The sequence below is a fragment of the Heterocephalus glaber genome, unplaced genomic scaffold (genome assembly GCF_053883595.1).
Source record: "Heterocephalus glaber isolate CG9 unplaced genomic scaffold, H.glaber_assembly_v1.0 deba00001733, whole genome shotgun sequence".
In the NCBI taxonomy this organism is placed as follows: domain Eukaryota; kingdom Metazoa; phylum Chordata; class Mammalia; order Rodentia; family Bathyergidae; genus Heterocephalus; species Heterocephalus glaber.
The window spans coordinates 14,653,002-14,680,272 of NW_028258444.1; the positions used below are offsets into that span (position 1 = coordinate 14,653,002).

Consider the following 27,271-nt stretch of genomic DNA (forward strand, 5'->3'; position numbering starts at 1 on the left):
CCTCACAAATAATCCATTTGTGATAATCAAGTAGGCATAGCCACACTAATCCCCACTTACATGTTCTTTCCTACTAATTGAATAATATCTAAATTCTAAAGTAACAAATTATAGCTGCTGGGCAGAGCCATGCTATCCTTGCATTGTGGTGTCAGAGATTGGCCGTAAGCAGGACGTGTACGCGTCCCCCACCTTGGCCAGGTACCCTGCCATTGTGACAAGCAGCAGTGAAGCGACTCCGTGCTTCCTTCCCAGAGTGCCTGACGCTTTCCCTCTTCTCTCCTACAGCATGTCATCTACTCTGTGAAATTTTTCATTTCCTATGCAATTCCAGATGTATCAAAAAGCACGAAGAGCAAAATCAAGAGAGAAAAATACTTAACCCAGAAGCTGCTTCATGAGAGTCACATAACAAAAAACATGGGCATTATAATTCAGAAGATGGCAGAAGTGGTGGATAACAACTTGCGACCAAAATCAGAATAAGAGCTTTATGTTCTGAGAAGTGCTTTAAAGAATTTAGTTCTGGGGCCAGGGATTTAGCTCAGTGGTTTCGCTGCCTGCTGCGCAAGCGCAAGGACCCAAGTTCGATCCCCGGTACCAAAAAAAAAAGAATTTAGTTCTGTCAAAATGTAATGAATCGCTAATGAGAATGTTTAAGTTAAATCAGTCTGGCAAATATGAGTCTTAACTGTTGCCATTTTCATACATTTTTCAGTTTCAGCCAGTGATGCAAGAACTGCCAAATGTAAAAGTCAGATCAAGAAGGGCATAAAACTTCTCACCTGGAAAGCCTAATGTTACCTTTTTTGATAAATTGGAATTCTAGTAACACAGAGAAAGTCTTTTTATGGTGCTTAAAAGCCACCCCTTGTAAAGCAGAACAGATTTTTCTCTTTGATTACTTTTATTCCTTTCTGTTCTCAAACATGGTCTCCTTTATTTTTAGGTAATGTTTCATTTCTTCACCTCACCAAATCTGTTCCAGAGTTGACTTTTCTTTTCAGTACCATCGTTAAAGATGAGATGTGCTTCCACCTTAATAGCTTTTGTGTGATTAAAAAATAGCTCAGTGGCAAAGAGATTCAAGAATTCACAATATTTAGGTGTATTATCATATCTGCACAGAAAGGAAGCCCTAATTTAATAAGAAATAGATTCAGTCTTCATTCTAGCCTCTTTCTATCTCAAAGAAATACTCTTAATTGGAATGAAGATAGCAGAGTCTTGAAGCATGTTTGTATTAATCCACAGTGACACCTTTTATCTGCTAGGAGCATTCCTAGAATGTTCTGTGCCTAATTAATGTTGACTGCTTTGTAGATCTCAAGGGAATAAGATGACAAAAGTAAGGAAAGTTACAGAATTGTAACTCACATTGATCTGGATAATTAATTTACCTCTTCTAAAGATATGTAGTTTCTTGGAGGAAAAAAATGATAACTGAATGATTAAAATTACATTTTTATCAACGTAATGGTCTAGAAAAGATAAGCCCCTCAGTTTCCTACCAGTTGACTTTTCCTCTCTAAATACAGGAGGTGCTTTATTACAAATCACCAAGCGCCTTAGTGAATAGCTCACGATGTAGCCCTTGTGGCATGATGATACTGTGCATGGTCAAGGAGATAGCAAGTGTCCTAATTGTGAGCCAGTCCTGTGAACCTTGTGTGGGGAGGAATCCTGTATGACTCTTTCTGTATGCCAAAGCGATAAATATACCAAAGCACCTGCCATATCATGACTGTGGCTTCCTTGCACCATCCAACCTCCTACACTGAGCCCAGTTACTTGTTGATAATTATATGCTTGTAGTAGAGATGAGAGGACACCCACATTGTTGCTCATCATGGAAGAAGACTGGACTAGACTTGAATGTCCAGCCTCTTCTAAGGCTCATCAGGTAGTTAAGGGTAACAGAGGAGGATGGTCACAAACCCTGTCATTTGGAGGTCACTTCCTGCTGACCTCCTGCACCACTGTGCATATCTTGCCCTCAGTTTACTCACCCTAGCAGCTTGCTGTGCTTTACCTCCTTATAAGTGTCAGTTAACAGGGACGCACCTCTCCCCTTTGACCTGCACTAAGTGCTGGATGGGGGAGGAGGCAGTTTGCATCATGTCCGTGGATGGGCCCCGCTACCCTCTGGGATGCTATTAAATCCTCGGGTGCCCCAGGAGCCAATCTGTCCCAAACCTAACAGCAAAGTGAAACATATTTCAGTGACCAGACTCAAAAGGATTGTGTAATAAAGTAGCTTAACTCCAGATCACAACTGGAGTTGTACCTGCCATGAATGTTTTCAACTCTTAAAAAAAGTGTGTATGTGCCATATGCATAATGTGTATAATTCATCAAAGCAGTATTCTGGGCTTTTGAATTGTCCCAGTGAATCAGGGACATTTCACTACCTTTCTTGATAATGTATGTTAACAGTGTGGTCAGAGTGCCCAGGACAGGTCCCATGAGGCCTACCTCACTGGGAAGGAAACATAAGTGTTTTCCCACCAGAGAGAATGGTGTTGTTTCCACCTGTCCTAGAGGGGCCGCCACTGTGCCCTTGCCCAGCCTCCGTGAGACAGCTCCCGAAAGTGTGTGTCATTTCTTATTACCTCTCCTCTTCTCAGAAGTGTGTAACTATCTCCTAGTGTTAGATTTGGCAATTTCTCAATGTCTTTACCTTATCTCTTTGTATATATGATAGATTTTAAAAGAAATGTGCATTTATGTGTTCTTAGCCCCAGCTGAGAGATTCCTCTTCATAGTTTAAAAAGTGCTGCTGTGGACAGGAGTGAAAAAAATTCCTCTACATTTCAAAAAGCAGCAAAGTGACACCCGACACTGCCAACATGCCCAAAGAGCTAAGTTGCCATGGAGACCCAGGTAGCTCCTATGATGTCAGCAGTCTTCCTGTGAGTGGGATGTAGAGTGGGGAACTATGGGGAGTTCTGCCTGCAGACTAGAGGGCTGCATCTGCAGGGAGGAGTGGAGGCGGCCACCTGCACACAAAAGCCATGGGGCATGGCAGTGGGCCTGAGAAGGAAGATCTGGCCCTCAACCTGTCCAGTATTAACCACTAGAGAAATTTTAGCTTTCCATGTGTAATGCCTGTGAATTTTAGTGGATTGAAGCATTAGACCAAATACTCAGGGTTTTTTTTCTTTAAACATCCCTCAGATGTTTTAAATATTTCATCAGAAATGGAAAGCCATCATTTTTGTTGTAAAACTAAACTAGACAATCTTATAAAATACTTGTCACCAAACTTTCCCCTTTTTATTGCACATATATCTTGAATTTCATAGAACATTAATTCACAATAGGGGACAGAAAGTGATCTGTTGGTGAAACATATCTTGTACTATTTTCTTATGTTCATATTATAATGTGTTTGAAAAGTTAATGTATGAGCATAACTGAAATATTCATCATTTTTCATACACTGTGGCCTAAGATGTAAAATTTGTAATTAATGTTTGTTAATTTCTTTGCATTTTAATATTCTTTTATAATTACGAGCATTTTAATAAATTCATTTTACCAATAACTGCAGTCCACTCTGTGTCTTACTCTTTAAGGAAAAAGAATTATATATCTGCTATTTACTAGTGACCAGGTATGTATCACTTAGATGGCTAATGTTAGCTTTTGAGTAGACTGTATCTAAAATTGTATTTTTTCATAACTACACTTAATTTGAATGTGGGTTTTCTTGGAAAAATTGAGGATGAGCTTTCAGCCAGAACTGCTGTGTATAGATGTTGGGACTGAGCCCTTGGAAGGCACTGAGCATGGAGACCAGCTGAAGACCCACCCACCCATTCACAAGGCCAGCTGCCCAGTGCCTCCCGAGGGCTGGGATGAAGAGATGTTTCTCTAACTGCATGGGGAACATCTTCCGCTTGCCAAGTGAGACTTCAGGAAACAAATATGGGAGAGGCACTGTGTGGATCTACACCACCCTTAGCTGCAGAATGAAGAAATGATAAAGAACATAAAGGATAATCTCATTACAAAAATCAGGCTCCTTTATGCTTAACAAATACTCCAGACTCATTCCATCCTTTGATTTTTCTTGGCCAGTTTAAGACTCAAGAGACATGCAAATTGAAACTGCAAGTCAAACACATTCCATAACTGGGACCACAGGAAGAAGCATCATCTGGTCACTTAAATGACACTCCTGAGGCCAGGTCTAATAATGATCTTCCTCCATTCAAACATTAAACGCCCAGCGAAGGGGCTTTTAGAGGTTTCTTTCTGAAGTAAAATGCCCCCTTCTCTCATTCGGGAAAAATGATGGGTTCTTAAATAATTGATACCTGATACTCACCAGGCACCAGGCCATATGTTTCTTACACATAATCTCACTGCCAGTGTGACTTTATCACAGAGAGCTTCTAAGTGGCTTTTAAAAAAAGAGATTATAAAAGAAGTATGTGATTATATAAGAAATACAGTATGTTGGTAAAAATCCCAAGCTGCAGAAAAGGGCTGTTCAGGGAAACCCCAAGCCCAGCCCACTCTAGAGATAACAATAAATGTGGTCTGTCAAAGGCAGAGTCTGTGTCCAAAAAAGACTTCTGAGATTTAAACTAGATTTTTAAAAAAATTTTTTTTAACTTTTACTAGTACGTATGTGCAGTACCTAATGGCTACATTTGTCATGGGGAGTTGGTACTTGTATGTAACACATCTTTTTACTTTCCCTTCCCCTCCCTGTCTGTCCTCTTTTGGTCTCCTTCCCATTTGCAGAAATCTCCTTGTTTTCTATTATATATTATTTTGCTTTTTAAATTATTTGTACTTTGGATTTCGCATATAAGAATGCCATATTTCAACACTTTGGATTTTAAAAAAGTTATAGTCACTGTATTAAAGTTGCAATCAGAGGATGTAGTTCTTTTGTTATACTTTTAGGTTCAGCCCCGTTCATAAATCTGACAAAATTTGCCTGTCACTTAAGAGACCTTGAATATTTGGTTCTACTTGCAAATTTAATGAAATGTGTCAACATCCACAGTAGCAGCCCATGATATAGTGAAATGTTTTTAAATATCTTGAGAGGACAGTGACAACAGAGTTGCCCACCACTCCCTTCACAACCCAAAGGACAGGTGTATCACTGCATTTTAGGCGAGTAATCGTGGGAGAGCCTTGAAGATGAGCAGGAGACAACCTTGTGAGATTCAGGGTTCTGGAACAACAGCATAGTAAGAAGCTAAACACCTTGGCATTTGTCATCCTGGCCCCAATGCCAGGAGAGGGCAAATCTCCCCTTCGTAGGGGTAGTGGTGAAAGAGTCCCAGCAAACTAGATGCTGGCGATCTTCACTACTAGAAGGGTTTACAGTCTTCCTAGGCTTACTGGCACTCGAGTAAGTAGCCTGAAATCTGCACAGCAGCCTAGCTCGAAGCATCTCCCAGTGACTCCCTAGGGTGCTGTAGTAAGGAGCCATCTTGAACAGGAAACCATTGTCTGAATTTGGGCTGCTCCTGAGCTTGGAAGGCCCTGCATGTTCCTTTCTCAGAGCCCACAGACGTTGTGCTGCATTGGCTCGGGGCCTAGCTGCCTCACAAGCTCAACTTGGGCCAGCAAGTCTGACCCTATCCCACTTGGTGACCTGCAGTACAGGGGAGAAGGATTGTGACAGAAGGGAACAGAAAGCATCACACTTAAGAATCAGAAGATCAGGAGCTTGCCCTTTTAGACCGGGGCATGGCCAGCATGTGTGGACCCCTGTGGGTGCTAGGACTGAAGGTGGCACTCAGTTCCTACCACACCTCCCTCTTGTGCCATGCTCAGGTGCCCATTGTTCAGGGGGTGTTGGGAACACTTTAGTTCCTGCTGCTGCCCTGCCCACAGGGATGTGCCGAGGAGCCTTTAAACAACCCTGTGGCTCTAGCTGTTGTCCAGCCCCTGGGCATTCACAAGAGGAAGACCAAGTGTGACACTGCCTGGCTCTGGCAAGCATCCTGTCCCTGGCTGGGCCCTTTCACCAACACCATAGACAGGAGCACCACGCTTCCTACTGCCATCCCAGTGTGGTTCCTGCCTTGTCTGACTGTGCACTGAGGTCAGGACTGCGCGTGAGCCACTGGGGACACTGCCATTCCTGTGAGCACCACAGGGGGTAGTTACTGCAGTTCCTGCCCCCGCTGACTGACTCAGAGGGCAAGTGCTCCTGGCCCTTCACCACTGCTAATGCTGTCAGTGCCAGAGACCCTTGCTAGGAGCAGAGCTGGCATCAGCGGTGCAGAGGGAAGCCCTGTTGCCCAGTAGGGGCCACCACTCCCATTGTAGGCATAGCCAACCTCCTGTACACCTCACCCATCACTATCTAGCAACACCTGCCTGAACTCCTAGACTGTCCCCACTCTTGCGTGGCTCACAGATAGTTGTTCTCTCCAACCACAGCCAAAAGTCAGGAATCACAGCTAAAAAATTTGCAGGGAGACTACAACTGTGCCTGGCTAGAATCAAAGCCAATATTGCCTAACAAACCATCACTCCAATACATATCTTCAGGAGAAAGCCACTTACTAAGAAGGCTACCACATAAAAGTAGTAGAGATATCAACCTACTAGATGGGCAAATCTCACTGTAGGAACGTAAGACAAGAAAAAAAGAACTACGATGCCTTCTAAAGAATGTAATAACTCTTTAGCAACAGACTCCAAAGAAATCAAAATGGATGAAATGCCTGATAAAGAATTCAAATGATTATGAAAAAAGCTCAATGAGATCCAAGAGAATACAGATAAATGGTTTAATAAAATTAGGAAGGCTGTAAATCAAAAATTCAGCAAAAAGATGGAGATTCTGGAAAAGAAACAAATAGAGATCTTGGAAATGAAGAGCTCAGTAAGTAAAAAAAAAAAGTGCAACTAAAGCCTCAAAAACAGATTGAATCAAGTGGAAGAAAGAATAGCAGAACTTGAAGACAGGTCTTTGAAATATCAAACTCATACAGAGAGGAGAGAAGGAGGAGGGAGGGAGGGAGGTAGCCAGGCAGGCAGGCAGGCAGGTGAAAAGGAAAAAGGAAAGGAGGAGAGAAAAATAAGAGTGTATTCTTTGGGACAACACTGAAGAAATAGCCACATTCTGGAGATACTCAATGGCAAGGAGACTAAAGATAGTGACACAAATAAATCTATTCAATGTAATAACAGCAGAAAACTTCTCTAATCTTGGGAAAGAGGTAGCCATCATGTAGAATAGGCTTGCAGAACTCCAAAATAGGCAGGACCTATAAAGATCTTCACCACGGCATTAAATATAGGCAAACTCAAAAATACAAGACAAAGATACATGAGAGAGAGCAGAGCCACTCAATACCCACCTGTTCCTCCACAAGGAGCCAAAGCAACAGGTGTGCAATTGCATATTAGGATGAATGACTACAGGACAGCAGCAGAGAAACTAAAACCTTAAAAATCCAAAAGCCTGGGACAGCAGCATAGCAAGAGAAATAAAATATTCCATCAGCTGCCACCCTGAAAAAGAGAGTCCCAGTAAACTACCAGCTCATATTCTGACAGTTGGACAGTTTCAGGCTTACAGCCTAAATAAAAAACCCAAAGTCTGCATAATAATCTGGATTTGGAAAAGGAATTCACTTACTGTCTCAGCAAATACCTAGGATGCTATAGCCTAGAGCATCTTTTTAAAAAAATTAATTTTATTGGTACAGTTTAAATATACATAACAATCACATTCATCAAAGGGAGTTTGTACCTGTATGAGATACAGCTTGATTCCTCTTTTTCTCCCATTCCCCTTCCCTCCCTTTAACCTCCCCTCCCCTCTTATTTACAAAAGCTTTGTTTCCATTTTTTCCTTCTTTTATCGATTTTTTTCTTTTCCCTTCCTTTTCTCCCCTGCCCCTTCAGTGTCCCCTTCCTTTTGAACAGTTTCATCCCAGTTCATATTATCTATTATACATTCTAGTCCTTATTTATCCTGTTTCTCACACTAGACAATACAATATTTACACATGTGTCTGATGTATTTCACTTAAGAGTAACCCTCAAGTTACATCCATTTAGCTATAAATGTCTCAAGTTTATCTTTCTGTATGGCTGAGTAGTGCTCCATTGCATTAAAAAACCACATTTTTTCTTAATTCATTCATCGGTTGATGGGCATTTAGGTTGTTTCCAAGAATTAGCTATTACAAACTGTGTCACTATAAACATGGGTGTGAATATATCATTATGGTATGATGCTTTTAATTCTTTTGGGAGGATACCCAGAAGAGGGATAACTGGGTCAAATGGGACCTCTAATCCTACTTTTTTGAGGAATCTCCACAATGATTTCCATAATGATTGCACTAGTCTGCATTTCCACCAACAGTGCAGAAGGGTTCCTTTTTTCCCACAGCCTCACCAACATTTGTTGTTGGTTGATTTCTTGATAACAGCCATTCTTTCTGGAGTGAGATGGAATCTGAGTATCATTTTAATTTGCTCCTCTTGGATGACCAGTGATGTTGGACATTTTTCTCACATATTTGTTTGCCATCTCTACTTCTTTATCTTAGAAGTGTCTGTTCATTTCAGATGCCCATTTTTGAATTGGGTCTTTAAATTTGGAGGGATCTGATTTTTTTCAATTCCTTGTGTGTTCTGGATATTAATTAGTCTTTTATCTGAGGGGCTACTGGTTAAAAATTTTTCCCACTCTGTGGGTTGTGTCTCCACTGTGTTGGGGATTTCTTTTGTGGTACAAAAACTTTTTAATAAGATGAGATCCCAGTTCTTGATTCTTTGCAGTATTTCCCATGTAGTTGGGTTTTGTTCATGAAGTCATTGCCTACCCCTGCCCTCAAGAGCTCTGCCTATTCTCTCTTCCAGCAGATTTAGTGTTTCTATTTTAATATTTAGATCTTTGATCCATTTTGACTTTAGTTTAGTGTGTGGTGAGACATGGGTCTAGTTTTAGTCTTTGGCATGTAGCAAGCCAGTTCTTCCAGCATAATTAAAGAGGGTATCCTTCTTCCAGTGAACATGTTTGGCCCCTTTGCCAAAGATAAGTTGACTGAGTGTGTTCGGTGCTGTTTCTGCCTCTTCTAGTCTGTTCCACTGATCCTCAGTTCTGTTTTTTTGCCAGTACCATGCTGTTTTTATCACAATGGCTCTGTAGTATAATTTCAAGTAGGGATTGTAATGCCCCCTGATTTGCCTTTGTTGCTCAGAATTTTTTTTGGTGGGGGGGAGGGTTACCGGGGATCAAACTCAGGACCTTGTGCTTTCGAGGCAGGTGGCAGAACCACTGAGCTAAATCCCTGGCACTGCTCAGAATTGTTTTTGCTATTTTAGGTCTCTTCTGGTTCCAAATTAATTTTAGGAATGTTTTCTCTAGTTCTATGAGGTATGCTAATGGTAATTTGATTGGGATTGCATTAAATCTGTATAACAATTTTGGCAGTATGGCCATTTTCACTATGTTGGTTCTTCCTACCCAAAAGCAGGGGGTATCTTTCCATCTTCTGATATCCTCTTCAATCTCCTTTTTCAGAGTACTGTAATTTTCTATGTATAGGCCCTTTATTTCCTTTGTTAGACTGATTCCTAAGTAGTTCATTTTTTTTCATGCTATTGTGAAAGGTGTTGTTTCCCTAATTTCTTTTTCAGTGATTTTGTTATTTGTGTACAGGAATGCCACTGATTTTTTAGTCTTGACTTTATATGGAGCATCTTGAGAGAGAAGCTAAATTGTCTGAATTTGGTCTGCCTTACAGCCAGAAACCTGCACAGCCCTATTTCTGGGACCTCAAACATTCTACTACTCTGGCTCAGCAGTTGGTGCCTCACAAGCCAGTTATGGCTCAGTTGAGTGACTCTAACACAAATGTACTACAAGTGCTATGCAGGGGGGAATGGGTGCTGTGACGTGGAAGGAAAGGAGGGCGACATCCATAAGAACTACAGGATTGGGGAGCCTGTGCTCTGAGATTGGGGTGCGAACAGTCACATGTGGGTTCACATGGGGCCAGGTCTAAGAGCAATTACACAGTGCAGTTCCTGCCACCCTTCCCCAGCACTGTACACAGGCATCTGTCACTAAGAGCCAGAGAAAGAACCCAGTTTCTGCTGCTCCTCCACATACAGAAGGCCCTGGAGTAGATCTACCTCCGAGATGCACAGACTAAAAAGTCTCAGAAAGAAGCTTCAGGTGGCACCAGCCTCGTTCTACTCTCACTCTTGCCTGAAACAGCTCAGCTCAAGAATTTTGCCTGCTTCAGCTGTGACCCACTCCTACTGATCCCTGGTGAGAAAGAATTTGTAGGGGAAGTCCCGGCCACAGCACCATCCACAGACATCTGTAACATGTGTGTGTTTGTAGGGGGACACTGAGGCCTTGCTCTGGGTGGGTACACCCCCAGGAGCATCAGAGAGCAATAGCATAATTTTTCCTGTATCCACTCTTATCCGGGTCCTCTGCATCAGTCACCCTTGTGCCTTGTGTGATCGTGCACTACTGACAAGACTTGGTGCAAAGGCTACCGTGGGTAGTTACACTGTGGTTCCTGCCCCTGCCTCTCCTCATGAAGCACCTGGTCCCCTACCAGTGTTTAATCAGAGGATGGGTGCGTCAGGACTCTCACTACCAGAATAGTCATTGCTAGAGATCTATTCAAGTGACAGGGCCAATATGGACACGGCATGAATAAACCCATACCACCTAATAGGGGCCACCACTCTTGTTGCAGGACCAAGCACATAGGGAGCACCCCATCGTCTGCTGCTTAAAACCATACCTACCCGAACCACTAGAATGTCCCCACTCTTGTACAACTTCAGGGAGCGAGGGTCTCTCCAACTCCAGTATGGTACGTGCTGTGCCTAAACTCACTAATCACAACCCAAGAAACCACAGGGTGATTACACTACGGTACCTTGCTGGAAATAACTGCCACATTTCATAGTAAGGCAAAACCCCAAGACATACTTTTAAGACAAAGCTCCTTACTAAGGCAATCCAATGAAAGCAGTAGAGATAACCCTCTCACCACGTGAGCAAACCCCAACATAGGAACACAAAATATATGTAATAGGTAGTATGACACCTCCTAAAGTTCATAACTCTCTAGTAGCAGATTCCAAAGATACGCAAGTAGATGAAATTCTGATAAATAATTCAAAGAATGATTTTTTAAAAAAGGTCCTTAACAGCCATGAAAATATAGGTAAATAGTTAAATGACATTGGGAAGACAAAGCCAGACAAAAATGATAAGTTCAGAAGAGATAGAGATTTTGACAAAGAACCTCAAATCACAGATATAAAGAACTGAGTCAGATAATAAATTCAGTGGAAATCCTCAAAGAACATACTAAATCAAATGGAATAAATACTATCAGAGCTTAAAGACAGGCCTACTGAAATATCACATTCAGCTAGAAATAAGAATAAGAATGAATGAAGATGGTACTGTATATAAGATCTTTAGAACATCATGAAAGGCTCAAACATTTGCATCACTGCATACCCAAATGCAAGGAAATGAAGGTTAAGGGCATCAAAAACCTAGTCAATGAAATAATAACAGAAAATTAATCTTGGGAAAGACATGAACGTCTAGGAACTGGAAGTCTGTAGGACTTTAATAGACATGGCCAGAAAAGAGCTTCATCATGATGTATTGTAGTCAAACTGTTTAAAATGTAGGACAAAGAAAGAATTTTTAAATCTGCAAGAGAGAAAAATCACATTAAAGGCAGTCCATTAGGCTAATAGTAGATTTCTCAGCAGATTTCTCAGCAGAAACCATACAAGCCAGGGCATGGAATGAAGTATTTCAAGTCCTGAAAGAAAATAACTAAGAACCAAGACTACTATACCCAACAAGGCTATTCTGCAGAGTGGAAGGAGAATTAAAGACCTTCCAAGATAAGCAAAAACTAAAGGGAATTCAGACCACCAGACCTTAAAAAGATGCTTTAGGAAGTCTTGCATCCAGAAGTGGAAGAAAGATAACGACCATCGTGACAGCATATGAAAGCCTATATCCCACTAGAAGAGTAGCTACACATAGGAGAAATAGAAAAGAATCAAACATTATCAGTACAGTAAACCACCAAACCACAAGGATGAATAAGAGGAAGAATTGAAGAAAACAACATTCAAAGCAACTAGGAGAAAATTTTTTTAAATGACAAGGACATATCTTTCATGAATAACTCTGAATGTAAATATAGGTCTCTCCATATTCAATTCTTCAGTTAAAAGATATAGACTACTTAATGGATTAAAAATCAAGACTCACTAATATGCTACTACAAGAAACTCTCCTCACCAGTAAGAACACATACAGACTGAAAGTGAATGGGTGGAAAATGATATTCCAAGCAAACAGAATCCAAAACAAGCAGAAATAGATAACGTATACCCAACAAAATAGACTTTAAGATTCCAATAAAAAAGATAAAGATTACTATATAAGGATGAAGAGATCAATTCATTAAGAAGATACACTAATTATAAATCTATATGCTTCAAACAGAGCACTTAATTTTATAAAGCAAGTAGTATTAGATCTAAGAGGAGAGATCGGCACCAATACAATAATAGTGGAGGATGCCAGTATCCCACTCTTACCAATGGATAAATCACCCACAGAAAGGATCACCAAGGAAACATCAGAGTAAAACTCTACTATAGATTAGATGGACTTAGACATTTACAGAGCATGCCATCCAAGAGCAGCAGAATTATACATTCTTTTTATCGGTGCATGGAACTTTCTCTAGAGTGGACCATATATCAGACCACAAAACAACTCATCTTAACATGCCTAACAAGCATACTTATGCCAGCAGCCTCCACACAGGGCACACTTGAAGCTATAAATACTCTTAACAGTATTTCCATTTCCCACCAGAAAGCATAAATAAAGTAGATGGCTGTTGAAGCCCTTTGTCTTGTTTCCTAAAATGACTCAGCATATGGACTATCTTGCAATGCTGGAGTGATTTGATTTTTGTTATATAACCTGTTGGAAGATTTTTCTGGCTCTACTCACATACAAATTATTTCTGATTCCCTTTATTTGGACTCTTTGTCATGACCTTATCTAGTTCTTATAACTAGAACTACTTCACATAAGAATTCGAACAAGTACGCTATGATCCCTAATACTGTTCAGAGTGGATAGCACACTTAGGGTTACAAATATCCTGCCATCACTTTCTCTTATCAGTGAGTACAACATAAGAGATACATCTTACTACAGATAAGTCTCTTTCTTGGTTGTACAGAATAAGCTACAAGCACTATCTGCTCTCAAATTCAAGGGCTGATTTCAACACTGGGCCTTTATACCTCTACTTTTAAAAAAATCAACTCTACCGGAGCTCTAGGTAGAAGATCAACACTGTAGAGCAACGCTTTTTTCCAGGAGTGGGTGGTAGAGGGAGGAGGAAGGTGGTTCAAAGGGTCTGTGGAAATAAATAACCAAGCAAAGGGAAAAAAATTCAGGAGACTCCAACACTTAGTAGAAGGCTCTCCACCCTTCATTTCTCTGTGCAGAATGCCTCTGAGTATAATTAAGACAAAACCAAATACTCCATTTTGGTTGTTCCCTCAAAATACTTAAAAGCAAACAAATGTAAGGGACAGCTACCAGGAAATTGTGTAAATGGCTCTTTTCATTGGTGGTGATGGGGCAGCTACATCCCCCAGAGCTCTCACGGGAGCCCAGAGAGAACTATCACATTAATGCTCACCCTTCATTAGTTATGAGCAGGTTAATGTATTCCTGGGTGCTCTTCTTCAATTTCTTTCTCAAGGATATAGTATCACTTCATTACCTTCCTTGTTTCAACGTAGGATACTGCACTGAAAGCCTAAGATAAAACCTTTCCCAGACAACATTCTTCCACGTCACTTTTTGAAGCCAAATCACCTATTTAGTGTGAACAGTGTGACTTCTAATACTTATCTATCACGGCAGGGCGCTCCCCATTGTAAAGGGAATGGGTCCCTGGATGTCTCTTCAGGGTTCTTTTCCTGTTGTGTTCAGGGCTCCAGCCCTTTGCATTTGCTCAGCCTCCATAATACCGCAATTTCATTGTTTTCCAAATCTCACCCTGCTGAGCATCTCCTTTCACTCACAGGCAACTAATTGCTTAACATTAATGCCCCTATTTTCCTCTGGCTGCTGAAAGACAACACACCAATGTCCTGCTTACAAACCAGTCCTTAATGCAGCTAAGTTTCTTCCCGAGTGATGAGTCTGTTACCAATCTGTTTTCCAGTCATTTTCTTAGAAACTCACTGACCATGCTCCCTCCCTTCCATCCCACCCAAATATTATAAGTGAGGGAAAGGAAAAGAAAATAGAAACTCTGGCTGGGGTGGAAAGTAATTATTTTGATCTACTCAATTAATTATCTCAATAATAATAATAATAATAATTTTGGCTTCACCAAAAATACATGTTTTTAATTAGAGTCAACAAGTAAAACAGAAAGTCACTGAAAAAGAAAAAAAAAAAAGCAGTATTTAGCTGGAAGACAGTATCAATTGTTACCTGGGTTCAAGATAGCTTGCCTGGGTGTGGGAAAGTTATTACGATTTGGACATAAAGAAGGTGGGTTCAAGTCCTGGGTCTGCCACTGATAGATTCACCTTTCACTAGTTGAGAGACTGAATATACAAATGGACAATTGCCAGATCATCCATAAACAGAACTCTGACCACCAACCTGCCCAGGAATCTAACCCTGTATTTGCAATAGTGAGCCCAGAAGTCAGACTGCTAGCTCTAGTGACAGTTTAGGAAGCAAACAATTAACTTCTGTAACAGTTGGGTCAGTATGGCCAGGACATGATGAATAACTGACAGCTTTCCTAATATTTGTCCCTGCTTACAACTTGGGACCCATCAGAGAAAGCCAAATATGTACTCCCAACCAGTCACATAGGCTGTTCACTTCTAATCAACCAGCCTTCAGCTTCTCTGTGCCGACAGTTACCAGTCAGGGTACGCTTGCAGCCTTCCCTGTTTTCCAGTCCTCTGCCTGCCTGCAAGGCTCTACCCAAACACAAGTTACAATGACCAGCTCCCTAGCAAGTTCTGAATAAATAGCTTTTGCTTGTTCTCATTTGATTGCTATTTTCACAAAATTATTTGACCTCTCTAGTTCCATCTCTCTAATCCATAAAACGGGGCTTTAGTTCCCACCACTCACCATCATTGTGAATTCCCTAATGTCTGTGCTTCTCACACTGTGTCCAGGGAATGCAAGAAACCACGGGATGAGCATAGGGCATCTTCTTGAAGGTCAGTGAGTGTTTCAATGATTTGGGGAGAAATGGTCATATTAAACATACTTTGAATGCAGATTTTGAATACAAAATTTGGATGATTTTATATAAAATCATAATCTAAAGAAATTCCAAAAGTTAAGTCAAAGATGATTGAATAGAGGTGTCCAGCAAACAACTCTACCACATAGAAAAACAGGGCAACAAAGGAAAAAACAGGTTTTGAGGGCAATGATAGAGGGATAACTCTGGAAGTCAGTAAGGTAGTGATAGGAACCTTAAACAGCATGGAGAGTTGAAAAGGCAACTAGAGAAAAAATGCAATGTAAATTGCAATTTCAACATTGGATCAGGAGGTGGAGACACTTGACTCTACACATTGCTGGGGAAAGGTAAGCAGGAAAGCACCAGCAACTCCATTACGGCAGCAGACCCACAGTCCTAACAGAAGGAGAATGACAGTCCTACCGCACTTTAAAAGCCAGTTAGGGGAGCTGACTGGTATTAAAGCAGATGCTCTGATCCAAAGAAGGAACTCCCCAACCACCAGAAACCAACCTTCTACAACAGCCACCGCTAGATGCCATCTTGCCTTAGGCATTAGCAGTTGGTCCCCTAAAACTACCAAAGGCCTTAAACAAGTGCATGCCTCACAGATAGAGAACAAGCCCCTTGGTGTCCTGCAGATTCAAGTCTAGTGGCTGTCAGGGCCACAAGCTTAACCTCCCACACTTGCCATGCAGGAACCAGGGAATATCATCTTTCTAGGCCATGTCCTTAGGATTATAACTACTGGTGCAAGAAGCTCTGGCATCATCTGTCCCCATCCTTTGGGAGCTGAAGACAGTCTCAGCCACATTCCGCAGCTCCAGGAATATAGCAGCTAGTACCCCAAATACTGGTACCACTGTGCTCACCCTACAAAACTGGGGAAGGTCTCATTCCTGGCATACAGCACTGAGACTACAGCTTCTGGTACAGAAAATGGCTGGCTACTAATGCCATAAGTTCCAGCCGCACAAGTGTGTACCCTGTATAACCTAGGTATATTCCCATCCATATCCTGAAGCTCAGGGACCAAAGGCACAAACCCTGACACTACTCACATTTACCTCACAGGGTGCAAGGGAGGGTCTCTTCCAAGTTTTGAACCTCCAGTAACATGATTACCAGTACTACAATCCTCAACATCAACTGCACACACCCCAGGGGACCTAAGGAAGCTCTCCTCCACAGTCTCCAGCCTTGGGACAGCAGTTGTTGATACCAAAAACATTGGCATTGGCTGCATTTATCCCCAGAGAAGGTCCCATCCAGATCCTGTAGCTCCAAGAAAATTGACTACCTCAGCACCAGCCATGATAGCCCCACAGGACCCAAGGAGGGTCTCCTTTGCATCCCACAACCTTGACTCCACAGTTACCAGTGCCACAGAACCCAGCACCACCTGTGCTCATCCTTTGGGACCTGGAAAAGGTTCCATCCCACCCCACAGCTCCAGAACTGTGGATACAGGTACCACAGGTTCAGGCATCTCCTACATTCATCCCATGAGATCTTCATATTCTGTGGTTCTGGGAACATGCTGCTGGTGCCACCACCATGAGTGTTACCTATGCTTATGCAGTGAGACCTAGGGATAGTCTTGTCCACATTCCAAACCAACAAAATCAAGGAAACTGCTTTCCCAAGCCCCAGTGCCATCATCAAGGGACCTGAGAACAAGCACCGTTGAAAGCCTATGTCCACTACAAAGTCATACAACCACTTTCACAAACCACTTCAGCTTAGATTACTGAGGTGCTCATAAATATTGCTGACATTACAACAGTTGAATCACACAGAGGCTACACACAGAGGCAATAAACCCTAAGCACCTATCCAACTGATACCCTGTATCCTAGCTAAATAAAAAAAATTTTTGTATAAAAACTGCTTCATAAAATTGAGAGTCAACAGTTACAACAGATGTCCTGGCATCAACATAGGAACATACCAAAAGAAAGACAGACAGACAGACCAATCTGATGCTTCCAAAGGAATACAATAATTTTCCAGAAATATATCTCAGTTTGAAGCAAATCTATGAAATGCCCAAAAAAGGAATTCAAAATAGTGATCATAAGGAAATTCAGTAAGAGTCAAGATTATATAGACAAAACAAATAAATGAGAAAAACAATCAGGATATGAATGAGAAATTCACCAAGGAGATAGACATCACAAGAAAGAACCTATCAGAAATCTTATGGCTAAAAACTTCAATCAATAAAATAAAAAACACAATGGAGAGCTTCCAGAACAGATTAGAGTAAGCAGAAGAAAGAGTTTCTGAACTTGACCACAGATCTTTGAATTAACTCAATTAGACAAGGAAAGAAAAGAGAAAAAAAAAGAATGAAGGGATAAATGGGAGAGCTTTAAGTGAACAAATATTTGCATTGCAGGAATACAAGAAGCTTTCCTTGATGGACAAACCATCCAGAAGAAAATCAACAAAGAAATATCTGAGTGGAACAATACTGTAGAGCAAATGGACCTAACATACATTTATAGAACATCTCCTCCAAATAGCAGCAGAGTTCACATTCTTCTCATCAGCATATGGAATATTCTGGTAGGCTACAAATAAAGTCTTAAAGTTTTTAAAAATTGTAATCATATAACAAATCTTTTCACACCACAACAGAATAAAACTATAAATCAACAAGAACAATGGAAAAGATATAAATACATGGAAATTGAACAACATGCTTGTGATAGTTAACGGATTGTGTCAAGTTGAGTAAGAAATGCCAAACTAAATTTGATCAGCATAGTTCTGGGTGTGGCTGAGGGGACTTACTAAAGACCAAAGATCCAACCTGGGTAGGTTTGTCACCTGACTGGTATAAAGGGAAACGAAGAAGGAAGGCTGCTTGCTTTTGTTTCTTCAGAGGACCTCCAGTCTTCACCTTCAACTTGGCTGTTGTCTCCTAGCTTCCAGAACAGACACTTCAACCTTCCAGTACAGAGCCTTCAGCCTTCCAGTGCAACCTCCTGATATGGACACTACAGTGAGCTCCAGGCTTTCAAATGGATCCTTTGGGTCTCCAGCATGCAGAAAGACCACCTACACTTTTTCACACTGGAGGGAAAAGTGCATGGGCCTTTGTAAGCCAACTTGTAAATTCTTATATGTTTATATATCTTGCATTAAATCTGTTTCTCTAATAAGCATTGACTGATATAATGCTCCTAAATGTCAGTGGATAATTGAAGAAATTACATGAGAAATAAAGAAATTTCTTGAAACAAATGAAAATAAAAGTAATATTGTACATCAGTTCATGAACACTTTTGTTTGTGAACAATTTGGTTTGCAAACATAAGCATGTGGTATTTTTTTGCAAACTCTACATTGGGTGACAAATACTGCCACAGCCATGTTTCCCACACAAACACAAACATGGTCATCTTTTCCAAAATCATAGAACAAATTAAGTTTGCAAACTGAGGTACCACTGTATATCAGACTCCATGGATTTTATCAAGCAATTTTTCTCTATCTATTGAGATAACCATATGGTTTTCATCCTTGGCTCTGTTAATATAGTGTATTACATTTATTAACTTGTGTATGTTGAACCATCCTTGCATACCTGGGATGAATCCCATTTGGTCAGGGTGTGTGATCTTCTTGATGATCTTCTGTATTCTGTTCACCAGTAAATTATTGAGGATTTTTGCATCTATGTTTATCAGGGAGATTGGCCAATAGTTCTCTTTTTCAGTTGGGTCTTTCTCTGCTTTGGGGATCAAGGTGATGCTTGCTTCCAGGGATGAATTTGGGAGTATTGCTTCCCTTTCAGTTTCATTGAAGAGTTTAAACAGTAGTAGCAGTAGTTTCTCTCTAAATGTCTTGTAGAACTCAGCAGTGAAGCCATTAGGATGTGGGCTTTTCTTCATTGGTAAGTTTTTAATTGTGTTTTCAATTTCATTGATTGATATTGGGTAGTTTAGAATCTTTAGATCTTCATTCAACTTTGGTAATTCATATGTACCTAGAAATCTGTCCATTTCTTCTGTGTTTTCCATCTTATTAGCATATAGTTTCTCAAAATAGGTATTGATGATCCTGTGGATTTCTACTGGGTCCGTTGTAATTTCATCCTTTTCATTCCTAATTGCATGCATTAGGGCCTTTTCTTTCCTTTCTTTCATAAGGTTGGCTAAGGGTTTGTCAATTTTGTTTATTCTTTCAAAGAACCAACTCCTTGCTTGATTTTTTTTGTATCATTCTCTTAGTCTCCATTGCATTAATTTCTGCTCTGATCTTTATAATTTCCTCCCTTGTATGAGCTGTGGGTTTGCCCTAGTCTTCTTTTTCTAGAAGCTTGAGGTTCAGCATTAGGTTATTTCAGCTCACTCTCTTTTCCTAATATGGCATTCACTGCTATGAATTTCCCTCTCAGAACTGCTTTCATTGTGTTCCATAAATTCCAATATGTTGTATTGCCACTGTCATTTAATTGTAGAAACTGTCTAATTTCTTCTTTAATTTCCTCTGTGACCCATTGGTTGTTCAGGAAGGTGTTGTTCAATTTCCATGTGTTTATGAAGTTCTTGTAGTTTCTTTTGCTACTGATCTCCAATTTCATTGCACTATGGTCTGATAATATACAGGGGATAACTTCATGATAAAAACCCTGCACAAAATTGGAACAGATAGTCTTTATCTCAATCTGATAAAAGTCTTATATGAAAAAACAACAGCCAACATCATACTAAATGGTCAAAAACTGAAATCCTTCCCACTAAAATTAGGAACAAGACAAGGATATCCACTATTACCACCTGTTCAATATAGTTCTGGAAACATTAGCCACAGCAATTAAACAAGAGAAAGGGAAAAAAGGAAGATAGGAAACAAAGAAGTTAAAGTGTCATTATTTGCAGATGACATTATACTCTATATAGAAGACCCCAAGAACTCCACCAAAAGTCTTCTAGACTTAATAACCAAATTCAGTAGAGCAGCTAGATACAAGGTGAACACACAAAAATCAATAGCCTTTCTGTAAACAAACAACAGACTGAGAGAGGAACTGGAGAAACAACTCCTTTCACAATAGCATCCCCCAAAAATGAAATACTTAGGAATCAACCTAACAAAATAAATCAAAGAACTCTACTCTGAAAACTATAGCACTCTGAAAAAAAGAGCTCAAAGAGGATATCAGAAAATAGAGCTCTATTCAAACAGGGCATTGCCAAGGTGAACGGGCTGCTGGACAGACAAAAGCAATAGCCAGCATTGTAGAAAGCCAGCATAGAGAAGCACTGGGGAACCTTGGGCAGAAAGAGCTACAAAAACAAGGGCAGACAAGGTGAGCCTCTTGGGGTGCCATACCACTGCCCCAGAGCTCCGAGGAGCAGATTCTCCCCACCACAGACAAGGTGAGCTGCACAGGCACCAGTGTGCACACACACACGCACGCACACACACACACACACACACACACAGCTGTGCCAAGCCATGACCTGGATCCACACTGCAAAGTCACAGGGGTCATAAAGGACATTGTTCTGAGCTTGAGAAGATAGAGCAGAAGTGAACAACAGAAAGAGGGCCTCTCTGAGGCTACTTGATAAAAATTAAAGCCCACCAGAAAAGTGAAGATAATCTCTGGAATAAAGGCACACCAGACCACCTTAGTTGGGGGAACAGTGGTGTGGCCAGAGTGGTGTGGCTGCAAGCAGATCCCAGCCAGGGCTCCACCCAGACCCCAGAGGCTAGAGCACACTGGCCCAAGCCAAGGGCCTGCCTGGAAAAAAGCTGCACAGGCACACAAGCAACCACCAGATGTTTGCCCTGATACCATCCTTAAGTGTGCAAGACCATAGCCAGAAGCTTGCTCACACAACTGGGTGAGCACAGCCCCCAGCCAAAGGCCCTCCCAGACAACAGCTACATAGGGGCCCTAGCCAGACGCACCCCTAGATACCATCCCAAGTGTGCACAGGCCCCAGCCAGAAGGCCACTCAAACAACAGGTCAGCTTAGGGATCCAGAAGGACACCTTTCTGAACCCAGGAATTAGTGTACTGGTGAGCAGCACAGAAAAGGCTGCTCGGTGGCTTGCTGAGAATTGAAGACCACTGGGTGACCAAAAAGTTGCCTCAACAAAGGCACAGTAGGCTGCATCTGGTGAAATGAGAAAACACCTAAACAAGTCTCAAAACCAGACTTCCAGAACACCTAAGGCAACCCCACAGGGAAACGAGATGGAACAATGTGATACTCAACCACCTGGACTCTCTGAACTGGCAACAAAAGATGATCTGGAAAACATGAAATCAAAAATAATTTCTCAGATAACAGCAGAGATTGTGCCCATAGTACACAAAATGATTAAGAAATCTAGAGAGGACACAGTTAAAAAAAAATAGAGGAGCTGAGGAACATGATGGAATCCCAACATAGGAAACAAATGGAATCCATGAAACAGATGCAAACAGATTTCCAGGAGGTTAAAAACTCCATTGAAAGTTTATGCAGCAGAATGAGCCCATGTTAGGACAGAATTTCAGATATAGAAGATAAGATTGCATTAATTACCAGGAAGAGAAAAATTTCTTTAAAATAGTAATGGACTATGAGAAATCAATCCAGCAGCTGCTAGACGATGCAAAGAAGAATAACATTAAGACTGATCGGAGTCAATGAAGAAACAGGAGAGAGTGCAGACCACATACAAAAACTGTTCACAGAAGTAATGACAGAAAACTTCCCAAGCAAGGGAAAAGAACTTGACATACAGATAAGGGAGGCATATAAGACTTCAATTAGCCTTGATCAAAAAAAAAAAAAATTCACACATAGGCATATAATCATTAAGATCCCAGAAACCCAACAGAAGAACAAAATTCTACAAGCAGCTGGAGAAAAAAAACAATCACATACAAAGGAAAGCCCATCAGAATCACAGCAGACTTCTCAATGCAAACACTCAAGGCAAGAAAAGCTTCAAGTGATGTATTTCAAGCCCTAAAGGAAAACAGCATCCAACCCAAATTGATGCACCCTGTAAAACTATCTTTCAAAATCGATGGAGAAATAAGATACTTTCATAACAAAGAGCACCTTAGGAACTTCACGAATATCAAAACAGCACTCGAAAAAATTTTAGACAGTATCCTAGGAAAAGACAACGAGGATCACAACCCCAGGAACCCCAGCAGAAGGAATCTGTTGGGCACAACAAGAAATTAAACGCAAAGGGGGAGAATCCAACAAAAAGAAAAAGTCGTGACAATGATAAGTCAATACATATCAGTTATAACCATCAATGTTAATGGTCTCAATTCACCAAACAAAATAAATGGACTGGCAGAATGAGTCAAGAAGCAAGATTCAACAATATGCTGCATACAAGAAACACACTTAATTCAAAAAGAAATTCATAGACTGAAAGTTAAAGGGTGGAAAACAGTACTCCATGTGACAGGAACCCCCCCAAAAAGAAGGAGTAGCTATCTTCTTTGCAGATCAAGTGGATTTAAAATCCAAATCTGAAACACTTCTGATCCCAAGAATTTCAGATAAGGGATAGTCAACTTGTACGCACAAATCTATTGTGAACATGTGTTTTCATTTCTCTTAAGTAAAAACTTAACAACAGAGCTGTTGTTTCTTAACAGTAACACAAGAAATTTCTATATTGTTTTCCAAAATGGTTTTATCATTTTACATTCACATTAGCAGTATTAGAAAGTTCTAAGTGGTTCACACCTAAGCTGACATTTGTTCTTTTAAAACTTTTAACTTCATCTCCCTAATGAGTGTATAATTCAATCTTGTTATTGTGCTGATTAGTATTTTTCTGATTCTAGTGTTGCACACCTTTCCTTGGGCTGTACTGGCTATTTATTATCTTCTTGTGTCTACTTTTTAATTGGGTTGTCTACTAATGAGCTGTAAGAGTTCTTTATATATTTGGGTCATAGGTTATATGTATTATAAATATGTTCTGTTTAAGGACTACTTTTCATTTTCTTAATGACATCTTTTAAAGTTCTAAATTTTGATGAAATCTCATTTATCAATTTTTTATACATGTTTTTTGTATCCTGGGAAATTCTTGCCTACCCTAAATTCATGAACATTTTCCCTTATAATTTGTTCTTAAAGTTTTATAGTTTTAGTGTTTCATATTTAGGTTCATAGATCCTTTCAAGTTATCTTTATGTATGGAAATAAAGGGTTGAGGTTAATTTTTTACATGCAGATACCAGGTGTTCTAGTACCATTTTTGAAAACACTATCTTTTCCTCTGCTCTTGAATTGAGTTTATGTTCTATAAAATGTTAATGTTAAATAATCTTTCAAAAATCAGTGGACCATATAAGTGTGGTTCTATTTCTAGATTCTCTGTTTTATTCCAATGATCTATATGTCTTTTCTTACGTCAACATTGCCTTGATTACTGTAGCTTTACAGGAAGTCTCAAAATTAGTTAATAAATGTCTTCCAACACAATTTTTTTTTATTATTATTATTTTTTTTTACTTTTCTAGGTACTCTGTACTCCTACATAACTTTTAAATTTCAATATCCAATTCTTGGGCTGGGGATTTAGCTCAGTGGTTTTGCTGCCTGCTGTGCAGGTGCAAGGACCCAAGTTCGATCCCCGGTACCAAAAAAAAAGTCCTATAAGCAATATCCAATTCTTCATTTATAGCAAATATACAAATATACCTGAATTTAGCAAATATACCTGAATTTTTATATATACCTTGTGTTTTCTAATCCTGCTAAATTCAAGTACAAGTTCTAGGGGCTCCTAGAGATTTCTTAGTATTTTCTCTGTAGATGGTCATTTCATCTACATATAAAGATTTCACTTCTACCTTGCCAATCCTATCCTAATTGTGTCATTTTATTGCCAGACTATTTTGGTTTGGGCCTATGTTTCAAAGTTTAATGGACAGATGAAGAGTAAGCATATCTGCCCTTGGTCCCCACCTTAAGGAGAAAGCGTTGTATCTTTTCCATTCATATAAGGCATTTTTGCTGAAAGTATGGAGTACATGTCTCTTATCTGTTGAGAAGTTTCTGTTTTACTTCTAGTCTCCTGATAGCTTTTACCATGAATAGCTGTAGAATTTACTCCAATACTTTTTGTGCAACCACTGATAGGATCATATGGCTTTTTCCTTTCCTCTGTTCAAATGATGACTTATGGGGGTGGACCTTCCAATGCTCAACCAACACTGTCATCCCTATAATAAAACCACTTTCTACATCCTTCTAGATCTGACTTCTAATAGTTTGTTTCATTAAACAAATTTTTATCTATGTTCATACTTTTTTCTTCTATTATCTTCATCCAGTTTTAGTATTAGCACAATATTGATTTCCTAAAATGTGGGGAGAAGTGTTCCTTTTTTCTGCTTTAAACGTTTGATATGATTCACCGGCTAAAATGTATATGAGCTTGTTTTTGCCATATAGATAGGTTTTCAAGCTAGGAATATGCTTTCTTTAATAGGTGCTACTCAAATTTTATATTTCCTCCAGAGTCAGTTTTATTAATTTGTTTTCCAAGGTACTTCCTAGAAGTTGTCAAATTTATTTCAAAAAAGACTTTTGTAATATGCTTTCTATATCTCTTTTTAAATTCTGTAAAATCTGTGGTAATGTCCTTTAAATCTTGATATTGTAATTAAAAATGTATTATTGATATTGTGTAATAGGAAGAAAAGTTCTAAAGGAGTAGGGGAAGTGGGAGGGGTAGGGGAAAGGAAAGAAGGGAAAAGAAAAAATATGAGAAAAGGAAAAAAACGGCAACAGAGTCTTTGTAAATAGGGAAGGTTAGGGGGGTAAAGGGAGGGCAGGAAATGGGGAAAAAAATAAGAACCAAGATATGTCATGTAAAGGTACAAGATCCCAATGATGAATGTAACTGTATTGTATACCTAAAATGTACCAATAAACTTAATGAAAAAAAAAGAAAATAGAAAGACATCCCCTATTCCTGTGGAGGAAGAACCAATATAGTGAAAATGGCCATACTTCCAAAACTGCTATATAGATTCAATGCAACCCCATTTAAAATTCCAACAGCATACTTCACAGAACTTGAGAAAACAATAGAAAAACTCATTTGGAACCAGAAGAGACCTAGAATAGCAAAAGCAATTTTAGGCCACAATGACAAGGTAGGAGGTATCACAATCCCCAACTTGAAACTATACTACAAAGCAACTGTGATTAAAAAAAAAAAAAAAAGAGCATGGTACTGGCAAAGAAACAGACCTGAGGACTAGTGGAACAGACTAGAAGATGAAGAAACAACTCCAGACATACTCAGCCACCTCATCTTCAACAAAGGAGCCAACTACTCTCACTGGAGGAAAGATAGCCTCTTTAATAAATGGTGCTGGAAAAATTGGGTTGCAACTCACCGAAGATTAAAACTAGACCTATATCTCTCACCATGTACTAAACTAAAATCAAAATGGATCAAAGATCTAAACATGAAAACAGAAACACTAAACCTGCTGGAAGAGAGGTTAGCTGGAACTCTTGAAGACACTGGCATAGGAAAAGATTTCATGAACAAAACCTCAGTTGCCCGTGAACTAGCACAAAGAATCAACAACTGGGATGTCATCTTATTAAAAAGCTTCTGCACAGCAAGAGAAACCACCAACAACGTGAAGAGACAACCCACAATGTGGGAAAAAATTTTTACCAGCTGTTCCTCAGACAAAGGTCTACTATCGAGAAAATATAAAGATCTTTAAAAAACCAGACCTCCCAAATTTAAAGACCCAATCCAAAAATGGGTACCTGAAATGAACAGACATTTCTCAGGCAAAGAATTAGAAACAGCCTTACATATGAAAAAATGTTCAACATTACTGGTCATTCGAGAGATGCAACTGAAAACAACACTGAGATTCCACCTCACCCCAGAAAGAATGGCTGCTATCAAGAAATCAACCAATAACAAATGCTGACAGGGTTTTGGGGAAAAAGGAACCTTTCTGCACTGTTGGTGGGGGTGTAGACTGGTGCAACCACTGTGGAAATCAGTATGAAGATACCTCAAAAAACTAGGACTAGAGTGCCCATTTGACCCAACTATTCCCCTGCTAGGTATCTCCCAAAAGAATTAAAATAATCATATCACAGTGATATATGTGCACCCATGTTTATAGCAATACAGTTTGTAATAGCTAAATCTTGGAAACAGCCCAATGTCCATCAACTGAAGACTGGATAAGAAGATGTGGTTTTTTAATAAAGTGGAATACTAGTCAGCCATAAAGAATGATAAACTAGAGACATTTATAGCTAAATGGATGCATAAGGAGAAGATACTCTTAAGTGAAATAAATAGGACACATGTATAAATACTGAATAGTTTCTCTGGTGTGAGAAACTAAAAGTGTAAATAAGGATCAAAATGTATAATAGATAATGTGAAAGAGGCAGAAAAGGGGAAGTGGGAGGAGTAGGGGAAAGGAAAGAGGGGAAAAGAATAAATATGAGAAAAGGAAAAAATGGAAAGAAAGTTTTTGTAAATAGGGAGAGGTGGAGGGGTTGAAAGGAGGGCAGGGGAATGGGAAAAAAATAAGAACCAAAGTATGTCATGTAAAGGTACAAATTCCTAGTGATGAATATCATCATATTGTATACATAAAATGTACTAATAAACTTAATAATAATAAAAAAATCCATGGGATACAGAAAAAGCAGTATGGAGGGGGAAGTTTATAGCATTTTTTAAATGATTTCAAATAAACAAATTAGATTTAGAAAAGAACAAAACAAGCCCAAAATTAGCAGAAGGAAAGAAATAAGAAAGGTCAGAGCAGAGATAAATCAAATCTAAAAAACAATACAAAAGATCAGTGAAACAAATAATTGGTTTTGAAAAGAAACAAAATTGACAAATCTTTAGCTAGACTAGCACAGAGAAGAAAGGGGGAAGGGAGAAGAGAAGGG

At 39.7% G+C, this 27,271-nt stretch overlaps 1 protein-coding gene and 1 long non-coding RNA gene across 3 annotated transcripts in view; one reads left to right on the plus strand and one right to left on the minus strand.

Moving 5' to 3' along the window:
- The window catches only part of Ano6 (anoctamin 6), a 181,697-nt gene extending 178,150 nt beyond the window's left edge, over nt 1-3,547 (plus strand). For both annotated transcript variants that reach the window (XM_004863154.4, XM_087199956.1), the window contains exon 20: nt 289-3,547. In XM_004863154.4, coding sequence (XP_004863211.1) covers nt 289-486 — 198 coding nt within the window. In that variant the 3' untranslated portion in view covers nt 487-3,547. The remainder of the gene's footprint in view (nt 1-288) is intronic.
- The window catches only part of LOC110345530 (uncharacterized), a 275,962-nt gene that overhangs the window by 35,129 nt on the left and 213,562 nt on the right, over nt 1-27,271 (minus strand). The window lies entirely within an intron of this gene.